The 13,832-nt window shown below is 39.6% G+C and overlaps 1 protein-coding gene across 1 annotated transcript in view; it reads right to left on the reverse strand.

The window, feature by feature from the left end:
* Window positions 1-1,353: 1,353 nt before the first annotated feature.
* LOC134212163 (sodium/potassium-transporting ATPase subunit beta-1-like) overlaps window positions 1,354-13,832 on the reverse strand; it is a 56,760-nt gene continuing 44,281 nt past the window's right edge. The window contains exons 2-5 of the mRNA XM_062689777.1: window positions 11,435-11,692; window positions 3,862-4,043; window positions 3,526-3,796; window positions 1,354-3,458 (exon numbers count right to left, since the gene is read on the reverse strand). Coding sequence (XP_062545761.1) covers window positions 3,349-3,458; window positions 3,526-3,796; window positions 3,862-4,043; window positions 11,435-11,692 — 821 coding nt within the window. The 3' untranslated portion in view covers window positions 1,354-3,348. The remainder of the gene's footprint in view (window positions 3,459-3,525; window positions 3,797-3,861; window positions 4,044-11,434; window positions 11,693-13,832) is intronic.

A 13,832-nucleotide genomic window follows, 5' to 3' on the forward strand; every position in this document is an offset into this window, starting at 1 on the left:
GGAATCTGACCTGAGCCCATGTCAAAGCTAAAACGAGCAGCCGCTCAGGTTTTTTTTATTACGTTGGTCCTATGTGCTCAGGACACCGAAACTCTGCCCTGGATCGTGTGATAAAATGCTACCATATTATGTTGATCTGAATAATTTGATGGGATGACTCCCATGCTGTTTGCGTGGTTCCTGTAGATTTTAAAGTTAAATGTTACATTTGCTTCCTTGGTGACAAGTAGATCCAAGGGAAACTAATTAACCATGCTTTTCTTCCTCGTGGGTGAATTTGATGTCCTTATGTACGTTGTTAACCGCTTCCGAAACCCTCAATGTATCCTTTTGGTCGATAACGCTGAAGATGTCGTCGACGTATCTCCACCATTACTCGGATAGTGCTCCTTGTTCCTGTAGGTTGTTCTCCTAATTAACCATAAATAGTTCACATGGTGTAAACTGATTTCCCATAGATGCTTCTTTCGTCTGTTTGTAGTAGCCTCTACAAAATGTAAAGAAGTTCTCAGTCAAGCATAGTGTTTCCAGATTGAAATACATCTTCACCTTTCCTCGTCATGTTGTTCCCGTCCTTTTTGTTAGTAGCCAATCCTTTAAAACCCGAGCACAACATGATAAATAAAAATGGTTGCAGCAACTTCATTGTGGGTTACTATCTAATGTGGTAATCTATGTGGAACATGTGTGCTGCTAGGGAAGGCTTTGAAAGTCTTTTACTGGAACACTTCAATTGGATGATCCTTGCTCAAATGCCTGTATGATCTCCCGTTGATTTTCGTCGTAGTCCTCTTCGCCCATTATTAATACTGCATTATCTTTATCCGGTTTCATTTACTATACTGGTTATTCCTCCAGCTCCTTCAAAATTCTCCTCCCATCTTGGTATGTATGCTGGTCGATATTTCGGGAAATTGCAGTTTCTATATCCAGAATATCCAGATCTGTGTGGTTTCATGTTCGATTCCTGTATAATCGTACATCCTAGTTCCTTGCTGAGAAACAATTGGCCAAGGTTTTGTTAAATCGCACCAAGCGTCATCAAAAATACTACTTTTTTCATCAAGTGCTCGTGTAGCAGATTAAGATCACAAATCGTATGGATTATCCCTAAACTCCGTAATTGAGGAAATCATACTATAAATGTACGTATAACATGATACGAAATAATTTCCATTTTCTTTTCACGAACAAAATATCACAAGTCAGCCCAAAAGCCGCTTTGAGCGGTTTTATAGAACCCCGATCAATTAGCCCATCTTCAAATACGGCTTCACGCTTTGCAGGACTCTACATATGAGCGTTGTCTCTGTTGTGGCTTTCTCAAAACTTTTTCAATCAAAAACTTCAGCGTATCGCTGGGGAAGCGTTCAAATTTATTTCCAATCATAAACAGGAACCATACGTACCGCATCTCGTTTATTGCTCCAGTTTGTGTAGTAGACGTTTAGTGATTATATTTCCATACGAAAACCTAGTCAGAAATATTCACCGTCCTTACTTACTAAAACAGAGACCTCGACGAACAAGTTGATTCCGAAAAAGTTTATTTTTCGCTGCAGGTATACCAATTAGAAAATAGTTTCTTGTTGTTCGTGATCCCCTTAGCGAAACGTTTTAATAGTTTCGCTTCAAAACTAAACACTTATGCTACGTTTTGACAGGGCAAGTGAATTGAACAACTCAGTTGAATTCAGGGGGAGAAGGTGGAGCACTGAATCCCTACCCCAACATGTGCGACATCTGGATTTGGTTCTAAACTGTAAACAACAGTGTTAATTCTCTACCACCTTTTTGTTATGGCGAAGCAATTTTTATGGTTTTTATGCACACTTTTGTTTTCGTTTTTTTTTTATCAAAATTAAACACTGAATCATGCAGCAATATAACGATGTGGTATGCTTGAGATACCTGCTTGATTATAGGGACTCGAAAAAGAATTTATTTGCTGTAACTAACCGAATATAAAAATGTTCACATTAACGATTGCGCCCTAACACCGGTTCTAAGCTTCGATGCAGAGTACACGAGCTTTGTTCGCCAGTGACAGGCGTATGAGGCCCTTGGTTGAATTCAATTGACTTGCCAAAAGTTGAACATGTTCAACTTTCTTTTCGTTCAAGTGAATTGAATTAAGGTGTTTACACGTTCAGTTCGCATTCGATTCAAGCGACTTGCTCTATTCACTTGCCTTGTCTAAACGTAGCATTATGCGGAGCACCTAAATATTTGCATTTATTCACCTTCTTTGAGAGGTTTAAAAAAGTTATAACAAAGCGTGGCCGTGACAAACAAATAACAAGCAATCAAAATCACTGTTTCATCAGAAGCGATTGGCTCAATCCAATCTTTTAAAGGTAATTTATGATGACACAATAGATCAATTGTATTTTATTTGGTATTTGCTAATTTTTAGATTCTTGCGCAAAATTTTGGAAATCTAAAACTGTAACGCTGTAGTTTATCCGCCCGAGCTTCGTAGTATTTTTTTATTCCCGGATAACGTCGATGATGTCAAAGAACACCAGAAATTGTGTTAATATATTCGAACGAATAAATACACCGAACGGTATATCATAAAACGCATAATTTATTCTGGTTCGCATTGTTTGAAGGCCCATCTAATAATTACATGAGAATCGAGAAGAAGTGCAAAAATGCTGTTTAAAGTTCTACTGCATTTTAGATGAAGGAAAAGATGGTCACTAGGAATAGTACTTATTTACAAAAGATTACTTTTAAAAAGTAAAGAAGTTGAAAACTAACGATAACATTGATAACAGACAAAACCAGGCCATCTTACTAATTACAATATTATAAACATTTTTTTTCGGTTCATCAACAAAGACTCGTGGGTTTAACAAAACATACTACATGATAAAAAAATGTATCGTAAAAAGTATGAATACTTATCGTAATTTTATAATAAGGGAAGGTGTCAAAACATCTTATGTAAATTATTGGATGGGCCCTTAATACATTTCTGATCACATCTCAATTAAGTAAATAAGTTCATTTCAATCTTCGATGAATTACCTACTATCTATCAACTTTTTAAGCTATATTTATCATTTCTCCAACTGATTCGGAGGTATGTACGTCGTGTATGGCTTGTCAATAAATTACAGCTTAGTTCACAGGCAGACCAGCATGAACGTGGCCAATATCCTGGGTTCAGGTAAGTCAATCGAAAACAACTAATATGATGAAATAATATACAACCTACGAGTCGGAAAGCTTTGCGCTACTGAAAAATTCGATTCACATTGGGTTATGTGTTTTGTTTCGCATCCGCCGTCATGAACCGATGGACGACGGAAGTCACCAAGCGCCAGGGCATCAGTTGATTTAGTCGATTAGCAGAATGAAATTAATCGACCCTTGCCGATCTCGTTGTCCTCCACGGTAGATCACATTCTTGGCCCACACGCGACATTCGACGTTGATGCTAGTTTTAACTGGGGAAGAAATTAAAATTTTAAATTAAATCCACCTCTTCTCAAATGATTTACGCAAAGGGCTTACCTGCTGGACGGGCAAAGTGCACAGCTATTAGTGGACTGAGGTATCCTTGAGTATTGGTGAACGGGTAGTAGAACGACGGCAAGCCACGTTGTGGATAATACTGAATTGGACCGATCGCTTCAATGTCCGCTGCAGCGATTCCGTTACACGACACCCACACTTGTTTGCGTTCTTGCTCTGGGATGGATTTGATGTACTCCACTAAATCACTGGGCATCGACTCGGGCAAATCGTTGATATCGTCGTAGTACTCTGGCACCCAGCCGTAGATCTGCCGTAGAACAGTTTGGGTTAGTTAGATTCAATGCTAGCATCATAGGAATGGAGGCAACTTACGCGATTCAACTTAACGAATATGCACGGAGCCGATTTGTTATAGCTGTATCCTTCTTCAGCATTGCATGGCCCCATTTTGGAAACGTCAACGGCGCACACAGTGTTAGGGCTGGGAGGTTTCTGGAAGTCACAGATCACTTGATTTTTGCCTCCACCTGGGAGAAGTTTATGATCCTTGTACGCTGTAAATAGATATTAAAGAATTTTGTGTCATTACAGTTTTTTTTATCATGATCTGAAAATTTGATCATCATGATCTTAAAACTTCAGATTTCAGACATTTAATGTGAACATGTGGTCTGGAAGAATGCGTGGACATGAATGCTTCCGGTAGTACTTGTACTGGTACGGTCTCGCAGACTTCTCCTTGCATTATTTTGACTTGCCTTATTAGTGTGGATAACCGAAAACCCTAATAAAATATCAATGTCAAACAATGTCAAGAGTGGACGTGGCACGAGAATAAGAGAGCACCAAATGAGGCATTAACATTAGGGCCATATGGCTAAAAAAGGAGCCAAGTTTTTTACCGCTAATTGACTCGAACAAGGCAGCCTAAAAGCATTGTAGAGAGGCACCTATTGCGTACCTATTCAGAAAGCGTGGTTCCGGCAAGGGTCTAGTGTAAGGCCAGTCACGGAGGAGTGCCATATTTAGACGCACACTGTGTGGACACACCTACCAAAACAGAAGGAGGAACTTGGCAAGTCACAGAACGCGCTCGTCCGCGGAAAAATGGATGGGGCTACTCTGGTGAAGGTCATGGAAGCTGCGATGACCCGGTAAGTGAAGAAGGGAGTGAACCAGAGCATGAATATGGTGACGTCTCTGCTGGAATTCAGTAAGAAGGCAGAGAGAAAAAAAAATCGAGTGCTTACTGAGAAGCAAGAGCTGGAAATGAGCTGGGTTGCGGAATTGTGACGACGCCTGGGATCAACCGGTGCAACTCCAAAGCTGAGTAAGGTCGAACAGGTTACGCAAAGGATCGGTCCAAGACAATCTCCAGAGGGCGACCCGTACAGAACTGCGTTAAATACGATTCGATGAGCTCAGCTTCGTCAACGTTGCTTAGGTATGATTCAAATATGACGTCCACTACTTTTTGAGATTTCTAGACCCCCCATCTGTCACGCTTTTTTGTATACCTAATATATGCAGTGTCACCAAATTTTAGACCCCCCCCCCCTAAAACCTGTGACATCATTGTTGAATGACCCCTTACCAAAGGTACGTCTAGTAGTCTATCATTGGCTCAACGCCTATTTGCAGCAGTTCAGAGGTTTGGAGGTTAGATTTTTTCGGTGAAAGTTAGCTTCTGTTCGGAGGACCCGTTCGTTTTCGAATGTCAAAAACGGCTAGTGCTCAAAAGTCTCTCCAAAAAAATCTCCTCCAAAAAAGTCCCTACCGTGGGACATCGAAATCCGTACACTTAAGCACCTTAGTATATGAAAAAATTATTAGAAAATAAATCGAATATAAATAAAACATTTGTCATTGACACAGGAGCATGAAGGCTTCTACTTTTGAGGTGTGTCACATTTACTCATTAAAAACTACGAAAACATGATAAAATAATGAATAAATTCAACTACTCCCGACTCGAAATCCGTCCACCGTGGACGGATTTCGAATCAAAGGATCAAAACCCGTACAGCTATTTTTTAACTTAATATTTAAATTCAAGCAGTTTAATAGACTAAACTACCACTGTAAATAGTTCGATACGCACCTTGAGAAGCGATCCCTTCGATTTGTATTCCGCTCATGTCATGTAATGATTCGCAATTAGCAATTAAAACGCAGTTACTTTTGGTGTCATTATGCTCTACCCGAAAACAAAATGGCGGCAAAAACTCCGCGTTTGGTGGGTGGAGATTTGTTTTTGATTTTTGTCGTTTTAATTTCAAAGCCTTCTTTGCATTTATATGCCCTAAAAGCTTACTGTCAAGTATCAGAGCAGGAAAAGGTAAATTATTTCTACATTAATTAGCTTTAACCCCCTTTAATTTGTTGATATCTCGTAAGGTGGACGGATTTCGGTCCCGCACGGTATGCAAAATTTCAGCGGTCAAGGTTTGACTTTTTTGACAATTTCCCAAGTCAGGAAAATTTCAAAATCGAATTTTTATTTTTAATGTCAAATGTCTTGGAAATGCATGAAACGTCAAGGTCTGGTGTTATCTCGGAATTTTTTTTCCAAAAAAAATGACTTTTTGGGACTTTGAGAGTTTTGTTTTTAAATCGATTTTTTTCATGCCAAATGTTTTAGAAATGCATGAAACGTCGAGATGTGGTGTTACATCTTAAACATTTTTGCCTTTCTCGTACACCAAGGTGTAACGAAAAGGCTATATATTCACTTCCAAGACGATTTTGTGATAGAAGGTCCGGAGACCCATAGTGTTATATACCAATCGACTCAGCTCGACGAATTGAGATGATGTCTGTCTGTGTGTATGTATGTATGTGCGCAAAATAATATTCACTCATCTTTTAGGCACTTATCTTCATTCGATTCGTTCGCAATAAGTTGCATTCGACGGGGAATCCTGTCCCATTGTTTCCTATTGAAAATTGGCCAGATCGGACTATGGGATCAAAAGTTATGGCCAAAATACGATTTATATACAAAAAACACGCTAAGAAATTCTCACTCAATTTTTTTAGTGTATCTAATGTACGAGAAAGGCACAAAGACCGCTAGATGGATCAATCAAGGTTTTTTTGACAGACATTTGGCATAAACAAATTCGAAGTCCCAAAAAGTCAATTACCTTCATTTTTTTTAAGATTACATGATCTCGACGTTTTATGCATTTCTAAGATATTTGGCATAGAGAAAATCGATTTCTAAAAAATTTCCAAACCTCAAAAATTTTCAAATTTCAAAAAGTAATTTTTTCAAATGTTTTTTCCGAGATTTTTTCCGACCAGATCTCGACATTTCATGCATTTGGCATCAAAAATGAAAATTCGATTTCGAAATTTTCCTGTTTTTAGAAATTTTTGTGTTTAAAAAAAATCAAACTTTGACTGCTTTGGTCAAACCCTTAACGAAGTCCGATTGAGCTGAAATTTTGCATGCGGACTTTTTTTGAGGAGATGAAACTTTTGAGCACTACCCGTTGTTGAAGTTCAACGGTCAAATTCTTCCCATTTTTCCCACTCCATTGGCACCCTAATATGTATCAGCCGTTAGCAAGGATCCAAGGTAGACAAATTCTTTGACCACTGCACCCAGATATCCGCATGACACCTTCTAGCGCAATATTGAACAATAGGCACGGAAGTTCATCATCTTGCCGCAGTCCTCAGCGGGATTCGAACAAATTGGAGTGTTCGCCCGAAATCAGTCTTGTGTTCAATTTTATCACTATTGTAAGCTTCACAGTGAAGCTATTCTTGTTTATGATTTTCCATAGCGATCTATACTGCCATTAACCGCTAGTCGAGCATGGGCTTTCATATACAGATGTGCTCGATATGCGGTTAGCGGCAGTATACTGTCTGCTAATTTTCTGAATGTTGGAACTAATATGGTGTTGCGAAGACACCTATGCTCTATAACTTTTGTAAATGGCGCTGTACGTTATTTCTCGTATAACCTCTGTATATCCTCTGGATCACCATATCCGAAATTGGCCACCCTAGTGGTAGAGCAAAAAATACAAGTCTAGTTCGGAGATATCGTACATCCGTTTTTTTTTTCGGAATTTCGGTAATTTGTTGATTTTCAATGCATAATTATACTAAATTTGGAACAATCATAGACAAAAAGCTCCACATGTCTTCACTTTTTTTTCTTTTCGATATCAAAGACATAAGTTTGAACCATATTCAGACAAAATTTGAACTGCCACCATCTAACAATTTTAAGTAATTCATATTTTTTTAAACAGGTTATAGATCATAGGTGTCTTTGGAGCATAAGTCCAAAATGTCAAAACAAACGATTTAAAGAACTAAGTCTCAAGTGCCAGCCAGGCCATCACCACCTCGGCATGATCTGCCTAGGATCCGACGTATAACACGCGTCATTACCGAAGCTTCATCACTGCTAGAGATTCAAACAGCCATCCAAAGTATGAAATCGAATAAAGCCCCATGGGTCGATCGCATATCAGCCGAGATGCTCAAAGCTGACCCCATGACATTTGCTCAATTACTGCATCGTTTATTTCGTAATATCTGGGACACCGCAACTTTCCCGGTCGACTGGATGCAAGGTATCTTAGTGAAGGTGCCCAAAAAGGGTGACCTGACTGTATGCGATAACTGGCGATGCATTATGTTGCTGTGTACCGTTCTCAAAGTTCTATGCAAAATTATGTTAGCCCGGATTCAGGAGAAGATCGATGCGACTCTCCGGCGGCAGCAGGCCGGATTCCGTGCCGGAAGTTCCTGTGTGGACCGTATTGTCACGCTCCGTATCATTCTGGAGCAGGTCAACGAATTCCAAGAGTCCCTTTACTTGGTATTCATTGACTACGAAAAAGCTTTGGACCGTGTCAATCACGAGAATATGTGGGGCGCCCTGAGACGCAAGGGGGTTCCGGAGAAAATCATCGGCCTTCTCGTGTAGAGTGCTGCACAATGGGGTCTTGTCCGACCCTGTCCGGGTCGTAGCTGGTGTGAGGCAAGGATGTATTCTATCACCGTTACTGTTCCTGTTCCTCTGACATGCAGACCCGGGCAGAAGCCATGAACAGAATAACAAAACATGATATGGACTTGATTGATATAAGAGATAAAAGAACAGGCAACAATATCAAAAAATCGCACCGAAATATCATTTAAATATCAAGATATGCTATGGATAAGAACAAACTAATGGCACTTGATATCGATCACTTATTACAAATAACATATCTTGATATCCTTATGATATTATAGTGCAAAATATTGATATTGTCGTCTGATCTTTTATCTCTTATATCAATCATGTCCATATCTCATTTTGCTATCTTATCAACATTTGATATTATTGAGCTATGTTCGTCTACTCGGGGAGTAAGCTCAACGACCTTGCCGAGCGCTCCTGTTCGGCAGGTTTAGTCATCAACGTCAACAAAACCAAATCGTTGGATGTAAACACGGTGACTCCTTTCAGCTTCACAGTAGCCGGGCAACCAGTGGAGAATGTTGAAGGCTTCTAATATCTTGGTAGGCGTCAGTTTAAGAAATATCTGGAATAACAGGCAGATAAGTGAACGCACCAAAATACGAATTTTCAACTCTAACGTGAAATCTATGCTGTTATACGCGAAACATGGTGTGTATCAGTGGAGAACACTCAACGGCTTCAGGTGTTCATCAACAGATGCCTGCGGTATATAATTCGGGCCTGGTGGCCTCACAACTGGATCTCAAACAACGAGCTTCATCGTCGTTGTCACCAGAGCCCGATAGCAACAGAAATTCGGGATCGAAAGTGGGTCGGCCACACGCTACGAAGGGGTGGAAACGAAATCTGTAAACAAGCATTAGACTGGAACCCAGCGAGACATCGCAGCAGAGGCAGACCCAGAGGCTCTTGGCGGCGAAGCCTCAATAAAGAAATAAAAGAAGTCGACCGAAATCTAACCTGGCAACAGGTTAAATCGATACCTGGACAATGCTCAGGATGGAGATCTTTCAAGTCGGCCTCATTAAAAAAATACTGATTTACGTAGTGGTTTGTTGCCAATTTGTGTTCCCCCTTAAGAAAGCGCAGTCGTTTCACCTTAACGTCACGACCCGACGCGTCGACGACAGAGCTCATTCCAGTCGCACCTACATTCTCTTCTATCGGCGACGCCGTAGTAAAAACTTCTTAATGACACAGTGCAATCATACAGTTGGGGTATAAAGGAGTAAAATGCATTTGTCTAGCTTTTTTTCCTATGTTTCCGTTAAAAATGAAACAAGAAGCAATCGAGAAACTGGTTTAATATTAATATTAAACTTCAATTGAATGATGAAAGACTCATGTGTTAAACATAATTTTACTCTAGTTGGGCTCCCACATTTTGACCCCTGTGCTGGGATTTACTAGTAGTGGGATGCAAAAATAAATTACTATAGCCTCACCCAACGGGTCTATTGGGTGAGATTGGGTTATCGCTTTCACTGACAATCTGTTGATCGAATATAAAAATTGATCAAAACAGTCCTTTAAAATTTAATTTTTACATTTTTTTACAGTTATTCAGAGTTTTTTTAAGTAACGCATTCTCACCGCCTTTTGACTCACTCATCACCCTCGATAACAATACAAGAAATGCAAAAAGTATCTAAAAATTAATCTTCTTCTTATTCTTCTTATTGGCATTACATCCCCACACTGGGACAGAGCCGCCTCGCAGCTTAGTATTCATTAAGCACTTCCACAATTATTAACTGCAAGGTTTCTAAGCCAGGTTACCATTTCTGCATTCTTACATCATGAGGCTAACACGATGATACTTTTAGGCTCAGAGAAGTCGAGACAATTTCTAATCCGAAAATTGCCTAGACCGGCATCGCGAATCGCGAATTTTGAACACGCAAGAAGCAACAATTGGCGATTGGCATTTTTTGACGTCCTGTGGCATTTTGCAACATTTTCTCTACAACTCACTCTTCTCTACAACTGCCTCTCAATAGACGACGCGACGGTCTCCACCAACCAACGAAACGAGAGGGAGTGCGGTTCTATTACCATACTAAGCAATCACTATTTCTATTATAAAAAACTACAGGGGTCATGCATGTGATAGATGGCATGATATAAAAATCTACCCACATCAAACTTTTTTTGTACAAAACCATGCAAAATTGTTCGAGCTAAAGAAATTCGCTCCCTCCCTGAAGCGTAACACCATAGACACTCTACCAGATTTTATCGTCATCATTTAGCTAATGAAAAACAAAATCGATTCGTATAGAACCGGTGTATCCAATTAAAGACTCCCTCAGGCCTAAGCGATTTCATTGCCGCGACGGCGGCAACTTTTCGCCGCGATTCTATCGTTGGGTCGCTGCATGCAATGTTCCATGTACCCTTCTATACCAACGGCAACAGAATCGCAGTCACCAAGCGATAGGATCGCAAATGCCGCGTCGTCTGTGTTTGGGGGAACCCTTAAGTGTGTAATATCACCCTCCTTCAAAGCCACCCCCGTATTGTTCGCTTGCTCATTTGCGTGACAATGTGCTATAAAATCGCTACTAGAAGAAGAGCACGTTGTTTGAACAATTGTAACCAATTTTATATGACAAACAACATAATTATATTTAGAAAAAGCATTACAGTCAATTAGTTAAGGACCATTGTATTATTCGGTGGCCTCTGATATCTTTCTTAGCATTGGAAAACAACACCACATTAATCTCTTAATTAGTTTGTAAGAGACATTTGTTTTGTTCTAATGTTTCAATTATCAACGGCCATCATAAACATTATGTTACCTGTTGATTGATCGACATGTCAATATCGTTGCTTACAAATTCTGATAAGTCGTGAAAATTTGTTACAAATTTTACAAACCCCTTGAGAGTAAAATTTTTTTTTACGAAAGCGTTTTTATGAAGCGTGGTACACATTAATACTTACGTTCCAGGAATTCGTTGATTCGGCCGACCCACTCCTTCACTTCGGTTTTGTTGGCAGCAGCATAGTGGACCACGGGCGCCTGGTCCACAGTGGCCGGCATCGGGCGGTACCCCAGTCCCGGGTTGGTCCCTATAATCGAATCCTCGAGCTGCCATTTGGGATATTCGGTGTTTAGGGTGGCGAGTAGGCCCTGCATGCAAATGGCAAACATCGCCGCGAGTAGAGCGTAGAAAATGGTGTAGAATAGTAACAGCTGACCTGCAGGGGATCGGAAACAGTAACAAAGTCAGTAATGGGCCTCATGGTTGTCCGATCGGACGGGATAAAAGTATGTGCCATCGGTTAGTCGTCGCTAGATTTGCTTTGATTTGAGCGAGTAATTTAACCGACTAAGCACAAGCACTCGAGCAATAAGCACTGGCTGTCTACGCGCAATTCGCTCCAGGCATGAGTGATTATAAACGGTTATTTGCATGTCACGGTAATTTAAAATATTATCATAGCTATTTTTTTCTCGAATAAATTGAGTGGCGTGAAATCACATCAGCGACAATCCTTCACCTTCGAGGGTAGGTGTTAAAGCTATTTATTCGATAGCGCAGTATGTAATTTACATCTGGACATGATCTATTACTAAACTGAGGTTGTTTTTTAAGTCAATATTTAAAGCATTATTTATGTTATAACTTTGAAGAAATTTCATTTCAGCTACCCATCGTGTCTTATATCGCATAGAGTCCTTATGAAAAAAGGCCGATAGTGTTGCTGTGTTTTATTACATAAAATTGACTGACGGTTTTTATAGTTTCAATACTACTTACGTGAGCAATTTATAAGACCCCACAGCATATTCTTGATTGCTGCAGTTGCTCATATGCACTGTTTTTAGAAGAGTTATCAGGGCATGAATCTTGATCCATCTTTTGAAGTGTTCTTCAGTATTTTGAATACCACAATTCGTGCATGACGCACTGCATAAAAATAAGGTTTCTGCGCTACTGTGAATATGTAAGGATAACGATGAAGTAATAAATTGCGGGAACTAAGAGTTTCGCATTTCTATTCTTGATTTTTTCCTAGATTTCAAATCAGAAAATGCTAAAGGCCTGTGAGGAAATTTTATTTTACATGAACACTCATACACAAATATACACAACGGTATGAACAAGCACACAGCAAGACATGGCGCTTTATTCGAATATATGAGGGGCTTTCAACCTATCGAATGAGAGTGAGTACATAGTAATTTGGTGTACGAGACAGACAAAACTATGAAATGCTCTCGCTGGTTGGAAAGAGTTATGTTTTATAATAAATATATGCTTGAAGGATTTTTTCTTCATTTTTCTTGCTTCTTGTTTCTTGAGGGCTCCTGGAAATAGAAAAAAAGTTCGATAGAGCTCTCTCTATTCGTGAAAAAAGTACACAATGGGTGCAAATGTAGCTAAAAATGAAGGAAAATTAAAAAAAAAACAATTCCACTTGCTGTCCATATACCACGTGGACAGTTTAACGGAGAGGAGGTGTATGGCAAATGTCCACGATCCATACATTTTATTTTTAAATTTATATGAGCGGTTGTCCACGCTGGGGGTGGGGGTTATCTAAAACTGCCCAAAACTTGTCCACGTGGTATAATGGATAGCCCCTTTCCGTGAAAATCCAAGAAATGAATACTGTCGTTATTAATATTAATTTATGTACATTCACTACACTGCCGTTATACGCATATTTGTCCCATGTACATAGGAATCCCAGCAAACATGGGACAAATATGCGTATGACGGCAGTACATAGGGTCATATGAGGTAATGTTAGCGTAGGATGTATCGTTGGCTCATCACGCAATTTAATCAATAATACATCGTTTGGTAGAGAGATATTTATCACTTATAGGTTGCTATGTATAAATATTTATATGTAAACAAACACTTGCTATCTACAATCTGACAAACAATTCTGAATTGCAAACTAAATCACTTTAAATTTACTGAACTAAATTTAATTTAGGCTCAGCCGTAGAATGTTTCAACCAACGCCTTAGCTTGAAGGATCTCGTCCTGGGAAGCACCCAAACATTATTCGGAATGCGGAGGAAGGAGCTCAATGATTGTTTGACTACATTTTTCGGTTTTTACGGGTAGGTTTTTACGCGGAGTTTGGGATTTACGCAGAACTCGAGAAATCCGCGAAATCCCGGTTTTTGATGAAGTCGTTGTTATGCGGTTTTTACGCGGATTTTGGTATTTATGCAATTCTTGGGATTTACGCGTTTTTTACTCGGTAAAAACAGACTCTAGCGTTTTTCACGGAAAAATCTGTTTACACGGAACATATACAAGTAGGAAAGGTGTTTACGTATGTCTAAGCGCTTGTTTCTCTTGTTTCTCAGGATTGC

Source organism: Armigeres subalbatus, chromosome 2, assembly GCF_024139115.2.
Source record: "Armigeres subalbatus isolate Guangzhou_Male chromosome 2, GZ_Asu_2, whole genome shotgun sequence".
Taxonomy (NCBI): Eukaryota; Metazoa; Arthropoda; class Insecta; order Diptera; family Culicidae; genus Armigeres; species Armigeres subalbatus.